This window comes from Nicotiana tomentosiformis, chromosome 9 (genome assembly GCF_000390325.3).
Source record: "Nicotiana tomentosiformis chromosome 9, ASM39032v3, whole genome shotgun sequence".
Lineage (NCBI taxonomy): Eukaryota > Viridiplantae > Streptophyta > Magnoliopsida > Solanales > Solanaceae > Nicotiana > Nicotiana tomentosiformis.
In genome coordinates, this window is record NC_090820.1 from 80,340,066 (window position 1) to 80,351,718 (window position 11,653).

General features: G+C 35.1%; 1 protein-coding gene across 1 annotated transcript; it reads right to left on the reverse strand.

Annotated features, from left to right (window-relative positions):
* Nucleotides 1–4,001: 4,001 nt before the first annotated feature.
* On the reverse strand, nt 4,002–5,003 carry LOC104114914 (uncharacterized). The gene is made up of 2 exons (XM_009625462.1): nt 4,386–5,003; nt 4,002–4,163 (listed from the first exon to the last, which is right to left on the reverse strand). Exons 1-2 carry the CDS (start codon nt 5,001–5,003, stop codon nt 4,002–4,004), a joined length of 780 nt encoding a protein of 259 aa, XP_009623757.1.
* Between the last annotated feature and the right edge of the window lie 6,650 nt (nt 5,004–11,653).

Genomic DNA, 11,653 nt, shown 5'->3' on the forward strand with positions numbered 1-11,653 from the left:
TCAAAATATTTCCTCCAAGAAAGGGTAGTGAAATATGGAAGTGATTTATATTTTTCTTTTAGAAAAATCAATTATGATAAATATTTTACCCTTCTTCCAAGAAAAAGAAATATTTAAATAAAAATATAAAGGCAAACCCTAACACTTCGTTGGCGATGCAAACAGGCAAAGCTTCAAGCTTTATCAGCAATTCTATTCCCATAGGGTTTTACCTCTTCTTATGGTTGTATGTATATATGTTAAGTACCTAATTCCCATGTTTCTCTCGTATCTCTATTTGATGGTCGATATATGTATGTACTTTGTTTTTAAAGTTTACTATCCTTTTGATCTGTACTTAAAATGTTCATTGCGTATTCTTTAAATATATATGTCTGAAGTTAGGCTTTGATGACAAGTTTAACATTATCGAGCCTAACTCCAGACTATGAAGTAAGAACAAGTTATTTCCGGACAGTAATGTTTTAGGCAAAAAATGATTGAGACTTCAGACAAAAATGGCTGAAGTTCAAGCAAAAATTACCTGAAGTTTAGCATATTTTCTTTAAGTTCATTCATAAATACCTGAACTTCAGCCATATGTGCCTGTAGGTCATTCATAAATGCCTGAACTTCAGTTATATGTGCCTGAAGTACATAAAAAATGCTTGAACTTAAGCTTTAGTCATGACTTCTCAAATTCAGATAAGATTCTTACAACTTCAGACCCATATCTCTGAATTTATTCTAAAATTGAATAAATTTATAAATTTTTGTGCACTACAAATATGACTTCAATGTTGGTCCCAAAATCGGGTATATCTGCATTTCCGCCAGTAGAATCAAGTCTTAGATTCGAAGTGGGTTTGGTTACGTGTCATGGGGTCCAATACCAGCGATGCAGAGATGCACCAATATTTATTCATTTCAATTAAATTCAATACTTTTGTTACTGAAGTTAGACATATATGTAAAAGTTTACTAAAATTTCAATATTTGATGAAATAAAATTTCATTACAATTAGATGTATGTATAAATTTATTAGTGCGAAAACATACTACAATGCTTCTTATCACGATGTTTGGCTGTTAGATTGAGTTCGAAACGTTAACCCATAAATATTTTATTCGAGCAAGAATACTCCAAATAGATGTAACAAAAAGAATATGACCCCACGCTCCAGTATTTTAATATAATAGAAATAAAGCTTTTTAAATCCAATCATCAGTCGGCTAAGGATCTAATCATTTGTCAAACGCTAAAGGGTTGATCTGACTCTCTATTATTAACAATTGTTTTAAAATGTCATTGGTTATACTATCGGGTCAAAAGACTCCTTACCGTTACACTATTAAACAAAAATACCCCTAAACAGACGGAATTGTCATGTGGCGTTGATTTAAAACTCAAGGCCATTCGGTTCTTTTTAATAAACCAAATTGGACCGAACCCGCTCCGACCCATCGTACTTGGCCCACTCTTTCTCCAACTAAATATAGAGTTCAGAACCCTAATTTAGTCCCCCTAATCAGATAAAAGTGTCTCCTCTCTAATCAGAACCCTAATTCAGTCTCAAAGGTGGGTTCATTGTCTGATTCAACGGCTACATCAAAGAGGAGGTACCATTGTGGGGAGATTACCAAGAACTTGAAATCAACCACACCTCAAAATCCCGGAAGGAGATTCTATAAGTGTGCTAAACCTGAAGTAAGTATTAATTTTGCTTGTAATTCGTTATTCGAAGGTATTATACAAATTTCGTAATTGGTTGTTTTTGTTAGAATGAGTCGTGCGGATATTGGGAATGGCAAGACGAAGCCTACCCGGACAGAGCGTTGATAGAAAGCAACAAGTTGCAGTGTAAATTAGATGTTGCTAATGTGACAATCAATATGTTGAATCATTTGTTGGATACGTGCAAAGACAAATTACTGAAAAAAGTAGGCTGTAAAAAATATTGAAGTCAATAAAGCAAGGGAGATGGAAGAGAAATTGTTGAAGATGAAGATGTTTGTTTTGATATCGTTTGCACTGTATGTTGGCTTTCTTGCGGCAATGATGATGAAGTAGTGCATTAATTAAGACCAATTAGTGCTTATTGTCTTTGATGAAGTTAAATATTGTTGATGAATTGTATTGTTGTAATCAAAATGCACATGAATCTTTTTGTATTGATGAACTGGTTTGTAATGTTATGAAAATATTTCTACTTTGTGTAGTGCCTACTGATTTGTAATGCTTTTTCATGTTGCATTATTACTTAAAAAATGTATCATTTCAACATAACTGTAGTGCACTACCTGAAACAAGCTATTGTGAATTCTCATATTGAGATGAGTATAATAGACACTAAAATAGTTGCTCAAAATTCAGGATGTAGATACACCTATGAATAACTCAACATAGAAATGACGCCGCAAATCAACACCTAAACCTGTATCATTTCAAAACTACAGCACTGCTAAGGCCAAAAGATCGCATCAGTTAAGTATGTAGATACGTGCAAACTTGAAAGGGACAATTTACGGAATAAATACTAGCCAATAAATACTAGTCAATAAACATTTAAGTACTGTCATCACAGTAGTTACATCATCAAAATATTACCTAATGGATGAATGGATTTCATATTATAATAACAAAAAATTACACAACCAAGCCATAATATGACATCCAAATCCAATACCAATATTAACAAGTTTGCAGTTAATACATCCCAACAAAACACAAAAAATGTTCAACTTGGTCATCATTTTCCTTTCCTTGGCCTAAGCTTCCTAATCCTCTGTTGCCTTTGTTTTTCTAACTGATTTGCAGTTATAGCAGGTTTTTCTTTCCAGCTTAAAGATGGTGGTAAGTATGGAAGGTTTGTCGGATCACTCACACCAGTGTGATCACCACTGAAGTTGATTGACCTTGTGCCAGTGGGTATTGGTACCTTCTGTCTCATCTTAAGTCTTGTATTGACTTTTGATATCACTCTTGGCCTCAGCATAACATCTTAATCAATCTCCAGATCCTTGTTTGATTGGCCAATACTCATAACTCTAGGTGTAGGCATGAACCTAAAGTCACTGTCTTGACTTAGTTGACTGATTGGAGGGGCTGAACAGTTAATTTCTTCTTTAGTTTCTTCATCTATCAAAGTTCTTGGCCTCTTTGTTTGCTGTTTTCCTTTTCCCTTTGGTTGCTGAAAAAAATCCAAGTTAGAAAAATAAAATAACTTTAAATTTCAGTAAATAAATATTCAAATTACACTCTACATGTTCACAAGTTCTATCATTGTGGGTTGTCTCTCCACATTTGCTACAAGTCACGACTCTTCCTTTTCTGGATTGTGACCATAATCCTTGCTTTTTAATTGCCTCACCCTTCTGCCTATCTCTCTTAACGTTAGGCCTGCCAACCAACTTCATCAACTCAGGTGGCTCCATTACTTGTGATGGGTCAATCTTTCAAAAAAATTCTCCTCTTACAGATTGCAGCTTGTATTTATAAATTAGTAGAAATGCCTCCTTGCTATACCACCAGTTCATTTCTGTCAAAGGATCACCCATGTTATGAAGTACAACTTTAATAACATGTGGACATAGGATTCATGTAAGGTCTCACTGCCTACAAGTGCACTTCTTTACAACCATTTTCACACAATGCTTATCAGAACCTTCTGACACTTTATAGCCATTTTCTCCATTGGCGTTAACTCTACAAGCTGATTGAGAAATTTGCACGTACTCACTATAAAACTCTATGCTTTTTGGACTAAAGTTATGTCTCCAACTCCTCATTTCATCTTCATGTTCTCTTAACAAGTTCATCACTTTGATTCTAATATCCCCAACATCTTTATTATTGGCTTATGCCTTGCCTCCAAAATTCACTTATTGAAGGATTCAGTCAAGTTGTTATCAACTGACTAATTCTTGCACACTGTGTCCATATAGGCTCTACACCAAGCCTGCGGTGAGTACTTCAACAAACCAGCTACTGCATCCTTGTTCAACTCCCCTAAATTCTTCAGTTAGTCCTTGAATTCCTTCTCATAAGTAGACCATGCACACCACCAAAGTAGTTTTTTGCTTTCACCAGTATTGTATATCTTGCACCAGTTAGCCTCAATATGTCTAACACAATATCTATGTTGTGAATGAGGAAGGACAGTTCTAACACCATCAATTAATCCCTATGATAGTTATAGAAACATACAGTCACTTAGACTATTTCATGAACAACAAACTGACAGAATTAAAGATAAAATAGAAGCAACAAAAGTAGATCATGGACAGAATTATAAAACCAAAATGGAAAAAATAGAAAAAGACAGAATGATAATGAACAGACATAGAAAAAACAGAAATATAGGGCATAAATAGAAAAAGACAGAAATAGATTGACATATAAATACCTTTTGCATGTCTGACATGAAGGTAATTCTTTCCCCATCCTTGAGGTCCAGAGAATGTTGAAGCAACTGCAGGAACCAGTTCCATATATTCTTTGTCCTTTTATCAACAACTGCCCAAGCCAAAGGGTAGAAATGGTTCTGTGAATCCTGTCCAACAGCCACTAGCAGTTGGCCCTTAGCTTTCCCCTTTAAGAAAGTGCTATCTAGACCAATAAAAGGTCTCAACCCTAACTTGAAACCAATCTTTAAAGCTTGAAAGCAAATATACATCCTCAAAAATCTTCTTGTTCCTTCTTCAAGTGTATTCTTTGAAAGGTTTATAACCACATTACTGCCTGGATTACTATCTCTCAATTCAATTACATAAGCTTCAAGTTTGTTGTACTCATTACTAAAGCTACCATCTAAGCTTTCCAAGACCATTCTCTTTACTCTCTTACACTTATCATGACTAATATTTAGTTCAAAAACCCTCTTCAAATCTGCCATCATCTCCTTTACATTACACTTAGGATTATCCTGTAATTTAAGCTTGAAATACTGTGCAATGGTACTGAAATCAACGGTATTGTTATCATAAGCAACACCACAATTATGTTCTGTATTTAATGTCTTCATCTTAACCCCACCATTCCTCTTTTTGGATATCAAACATAAAAAGGGACAACCAAATATATCACATTTATACCTAAGCCTTATTTTGTCACTCTTCAACTACTCTAATTTTTTCTTGTTTGCCAAAGCATACAACTTCATACACTTCCTAGCTTATGGTATGTCGTTAAAGGTCATACCCTTATAGAACTCTTTGTACTCATTAAGTACTTCAATTATCTCCCTCTTTCTTTGTACTTTCAATGTTTCTAATTCTTCATAATCATACCCTTCTGAATCAGAACTAGAGTCAGATTCTAAGTCACTTAAGCTACAGTCAGTACCAGCCTCATCCTCATGGGTGTATGATTCTTTATGGTATACAATATCGGGGATACCATGAATAGGGCGCTCACATTCATCCACAACATAAAGGTTAACAACATTATATTCATCACATATCAAGCCAAGTAATTTTTTAATCCCAACATCCCCATCAATCTCATAAAATTTGCCAGAAGGACCAACAATAATTTGTTGAACCCATACAAACTCTAGATCATTTATATATTCATTCACTATGTCTATATATGAAAGTAGGTCTGAGTCATAACCTGTCCAAGTGTGCACCAGTTTCTTTGTGTATAGGATCTCAGGCTGTGTAACCTAATCACAACCATAATTGAATATTATATCAACTAACACCATCTCTAATAACCTACAAATATAGTAAATAAGTCCAGTTAGCAAAGAATAAAGAAACCAATTAAAAGCAGAACTAAAAAGGGAATAATTAATGTAAAAAAATCAGTTAAGACTAGGGGTCCCCCTTCAACACATTAAAGAGCACATTCATCTCTGTCATACCACCATTGAATGTTGTCCTACTCACGGAATACTTTAATACCAAAAGGTCACACAATTGGGGACAACTTAAGTTAATAAATAAAGAAGAAATTCAGATCTTGGGACCAAGCTACATAAAAGTCCACTTTCAGGTCCACTCCTTAATAAATTAACCAAAACATCATTAAAGGTGGTCCTACTCACATAATACTATAATCAGAAAGTAATACAATTCGGTACAAATTTACCTATTAAACGATAGAAAAGCTTAGAATATTGGAACCAAAAACTATAAACCATCTATCAAAATAAAAAATCATGTCGGTACCAAAAATAACTTCACATCGGGACCACATTAATAATAAAGCATGCAAACACTTGAAGCAGACAAAAACTATGAATATATAACTAAAAGTACAAAAATAAATGTATGGATGTCGATTAAACACAATAAATCAAAACCCTAGACGAAAAACCCTAGAAAACAGAAATAACACAAAATATTAAGCAAAAAACTGTTATGGAGAGAAAAACGAAGCCTTTCCATGGAGAAAAATATTACCTTTACAGCATTTTGCAGTGGAAATCAACGATTTTCGTTTGGGTTCCAGCGTTGTCTTCTAGAGAGAGTGAAAGAGAAGAGAAAATGTAAAGTGGTCCACTAATACTGATTCTCACGTTCTTAGTTGGAGAAAGGGTTGGTCAAGTATGTGGTTCGAAACGGGTTCAGTCCAATTTGGTTTATTAAAAAGAAACGGATGGCCTTGAGCTTTAAATCAACGCTACGCGTCAATTCTGTCTGTTTAGGGGTATTTTTATTTAATAGTATAACGGTAAGGTCTTTTGACCCGATAGTACAACGAATGATATTTTTAAACAATTGTTAATAGTAGAGAGACAGATCAGACTAAACCTTCATGTCAAATGATCTTTGTCTAATCAAGAATAAAAAGTTCTTTAAGAAACTAAACTGAAATTTTGGTTAAAAATCATTATGAGATATAAACTTTTCTAAAAACTGTTAAAGAACAAACTTTCAAAAATAAAAAATATTTAAAAAACCTAAAATATTTCTAAAACTTTTTCGTAAAAGACGCTTTGCTAATTGCTAATCTTACATGGCCGACCAAGTTATCCTCGTGGATAAGGGTGGCAAGAAGGTCGGTCCGGGCCCGGGACTGCGGACTAAGTGGGCCGGGACCGGAAGGACCGCTAGAGGTGGGCTTGGGCCGGTTCATGAGTGGGAACCGTTAGGACCGACACTGTTTGGCCTGCTAAGAGATCGGGACTAGATCGGTCCCTTGGCGGGCCAAACGGGCCCAACGGTAATTTTTTAATAAAAACAACTAGCCGTTTGGCTATTTAAAAAAAGAGTTGTTGGGCTTTAAAAAGTTGTCGTTAGCTATTTAGAAAATAGCCATTTAACCCCCCTCCCCCCAAACTTTGTTTTAACCTAAAACTTTTTATAATTATATTTTTTTTTTATTTTCAACTATAAATACTCCCTCATTCTTTCATTTTTCTTATAAAATCAATATCATGTAACTTGTTGAGAATGCTGCTTCGCCCGACAATGGAAGCGGCGATGACCAAGCTACTTTTTCGCCAGCACCAACGAAACTTTCGCCGAACCTTGAAGGATTTATGAAATTTGTAAGAGATACCATGTAACTTGTATGAACAAAAATTAGTATGTATTATGTAACTTGTATTTTGGCACATCTTCATTAATTTCTTTTTTTTTCTCAATGGTGGTATTAGAACCTTACTCATGGATAATGCAACCTTTATATTGTAGAAGAGAATGGCGTGAAAATTGTTGAGAGGGTAGAACCAAAGGCTTAGTTTCCAAGTGGGTTCGGGTTTCGGGTCATGGGATCTATAAAAGCTAGGCAGAGGCAGATAAACCAATAATCATTGAATTCAACTGAAGCTAATAATTTTAACACTTAAAGTAGATAAATATGTAAAAAGTCATTAAAATTTTAATAATTATTAAATATTAAATTCATAATTTTAAAAGTATAATATGTTCAGTACTAAAATAATAAAAATTAATGCATCGAGTTTAAATTCTAAATCTGTCTTCGAGTAATGCCCTTTCGCTTAGTTAATGTGGCATATTTTAGAGTTTGAAAGTTTGGTCTTTGGACCACACTCCTTGTTTTTTCTCTTTAAGAAGCCTCCTCCTTGCATTTCAAATCCAACTGTATGGTTCAATTTCTTCGAATTGAGGAAACCCTGGCGCTTACAAATTAAACTTCCATATTTAGTTTCTTGAAAAAGTTTCTCATTCTTCTTTTATTACACTTTGCAATGAAATTACCAACAAAATGAGGAGGAGCAATGTTACTACACATGAGAATGCGAAGAAGACTAGGAAGGTTTCTAAAGGAACAGAGAGGACGGCTTTACATTATGAGAAGATGTGTAATCATTCTTCTTTGCTGGCATGACTAATTAATGCCATGTCAAATTGTCATTGTGCATGGATGAGCCGAAGATGAAGAGTCAAACTTTTTTAAGCCTCGATAGATAGAGTTATTCGATACCTCGTTAGGTGTTTGTTCTGATTGTCTTATCATATTTGATTTTTATATTTCTTGAAGGAAGGACAATATATTTACCGTAATTGATTTTACCTTTTACAAAGAGAAAAATATAATTCTTCTATATTTGACTAATTCTTTTTCTCGGTGAAAATATTTTGGACTTCTATAAATTAAGGATCATTCCTTCTCATTTAGTAACATCTACAATGTAGTCCTTAAGATTTTTGAGAGTCTTGTTTAGGAATAAAAATTGCGAGACAAGTGTTATGTTATCACTTGTATGTACCTCTTTGTGAGATTGTTCTCTCGATATTTTGTACTCTTTTTTATATAGTTGATTGCTCATCTCTGCCTGTGGACGTATGTCAATTAATCGAACCACGTTAAATATTTGTGTCTCTTTTGGTATACATCTCTTTTGTTGTCTGATTTATTGTCATTCAAAGTTTGCTTTATTAGATTCCACACGACGCCTGATTATTTCAATCCTAACATACTTGTGCTATGGGACATAGCAGATACCTTATTGAATTACTCTAGGTGCACGTAAATTTGCCGGACACCATGATTATCGGGAGAAAAAGAAGCTGAAGGGTCACCTTTCTCAATCACGCTTCATTTTGCCACCTATTTTTGTAAATAGGAAAGTGTAACACTTGACTAGTTTAGGACTTAAAGCATTAGCTAATTCCCATGGAGTTAGGTTAATATAAAACCAGTACCTCCAGCCCATATATGACTTTGCAAAAGTGGAAGAGCAATTCAATTTCTAGCTAACTTTGTAATGATAGTTTACTGAGCTTGCAAAAAAGAAAAAAACGTTTTCTGATCTCCATTTCTTTTCCTTTTACATCTTTTCGCGATTCCCTATTAGGGTAAAGGATTTTGGAGGCCGGTGAAATGATTTGACTTAGAAAATTTAATAAAATTGGGAATATCAAAAGAAAGGGGTAAAAGTTTACATATTTTTTCCTGTCCGAAAAAATGACTCATAAGATAATAAGTAGCCATTGATATCGACATACATGAGATAGCATGAGGAGGCTTACATGATAATAATAATTCATAATCATCACAAGGAGACGCATACTCATGAATTTACATTGTCAGTTTGTGCGAAAACTTTGGGGAAATAATCTCTTGTGAGCACTTAAAATTTAAATAGAAAGAAAATGATCTTTCAAATTTCTTGTGTGTTATATTTTCAGATCTCTTATATATAAAAATAAAAATCTCTTGTAAAAAAGATATAAAGCTAAAACCAAATTTATAAAAAACAAGACCAATTATCCTGAAAACTTCTAGCTAGACAGAGTTGAGGAGTGTTAAGGTGTAGAAGATTTATTGCAAGACTGAAACTAAGGACTGTTTACCTGTAAAATGGTACAGTTTATAGACAAGTAAACTAATTTGATCCAAAATGATAAATAAACTAGATTAAAAATAAGATTTAGCATTAAAATCAAAGGAAATGGCAAGCTTGGCTCCGGGAGCGATGCTTCCGAGGACAGAAGTAAAAGCAATATAAAAGAATAAGTAAAATTATTTTATTGAGCTTGGGAATGGAGTATAACATAAGTTTTGCCAAGAATTTCGTGTCCTTGCAATAGCGTTGAGCCTACTATTTATAGCTAAACCTGGGGAAACAAGATCCTAGGATCGAGCCCCTCTTAAATGACAATAAAGAAGGCCATTAATCAATATGTAACGGTATGCTTTAAAAGCAAATATTTTCTGAAACGACTGCCCATTTAATGCCAGAAAATATTCTTCGTTAAATGCTATCCGATGGCAAACATTCGATCTGCTCACGTTGATTGTGCTCCCTTCGGGTTCCATCCGATACTAATGGCAACTGTTGTTCCCAGTACTGATTGTTACTCGATTTATCTTCTGCCTGTCTTCGGTTCTACGTGTCACACTAACATTCGATCATTTAATATAAACCGGTGACACATCTTTGTGTCATCAGAAAGTTGGTAAAGATTCCTCTCTTGGCGAAGATCTTCTGAAACCTTCTGAATAGTCTCTGACGCTTGATAGGACGCACGTCTCCTCGCATTTAATACCCCAAACACGTGTTGCCCTACGATTTAGTAATATTTTTGCCAGTTCTCGAGGTAATCATGACCACGATTTTTGCCATCTATATCTTTACTTATCTCCATCATTTTACCTCTTTCACTTCCAAAGATTTCATAAGTTCATTATCTTCTCTGTACTTAACCTTCTTCTGCTTTCATCTCTTTCCAATTTTCTTCAAAAACTCCACCATCTTCTTACTATTATGGCTTCTTTAACTGAGTCTTTTGAGAACTCTGGTCTTCTCTTTGATAGAGGCCCAAAGAGAAGCAAAGATAAAGAGATTGATGTCGATGCTAATCCTCATATGGTAAGCACCATCATATCCAAACACTTGAGCATTGTCAATGACTTCTATGTGACGTTTCCCTCCGTGAATCCACGGACTTGGGCTGTTAGCAGGTATCCTTCCTCTATTCGTTCTTCCTGTATTTCTACTATATAGGAGGACTGTAACTACCTAGACCTTAACATCATTGCTCCTGACCTGATAGAGCGGGTTACCTCCACAAAGGAAGGTTTACGTATGTCTATATGTATCATATCACCTTGGGCCCGCTTTCTTTGAGCGGGGGACTTGACCCCGTGATCTCGGAGTTATGCCATCAGTACCAAGTCTTCTTTGCACAAGTAGGCCCTTCTATATGGCGAACGGTGCCTTGTCTACGTCGGTTGAGCGCGGAAATTGAGGAAACCCTAACCCTGACACACATGATGAATCTCTACTCCCCCAAAATCTTCCGCGGGGGAGTAATAAATTTCAGTAAATATGGCCATTGTGCCCTACTTACCAGCGTGGATGATGACAATGACTGTGGATGGACGGAGCAGTTTGTCATCATTGCCACTAGGGATATGCCTCCTAAATATGGGTGAAAGGCCAAGAACCACGGTAAAGTGAGTCCTTCTTTGTTCTGCCTTTGTATGAACAAGAATAAATTTTCTAACTACATCTTTTGCTTGATTCAGGACTCCCACTGGGCTTTATTACTTGCCCCGAAGTGGATGTTTTGTGTCACGACCCAAAACTCAACATGTCGTGATGGCGCCTATCGCGATACTAGGCAAGCCAATAACTCAAAAATACAGACATCTTTAATTGAAAATATACTGAAATAGGTTTTAAGTAAATAAAATCTCATAAAAACTGGATGAAAACACCGTAACTCAATACAGAATTTCCCCAAAATCCGG

Bases quoted from the DNA above. Each gene is read 5' to 3' on its own strand.
- LOC104114914 (XM_009625462.1), bottom strand. From the start codon at position 5,003: ATGAAGACATTAAATACAGAACATAATTGTGGTGTTGCTTATGATAAC. The intron at 4,164-4,385 runs GTATTTATATGT...TAACTATCATAG, and splicing joins TCATGTCAGACATGCAAAAG to GGATTAATTGATGGTGTTAG.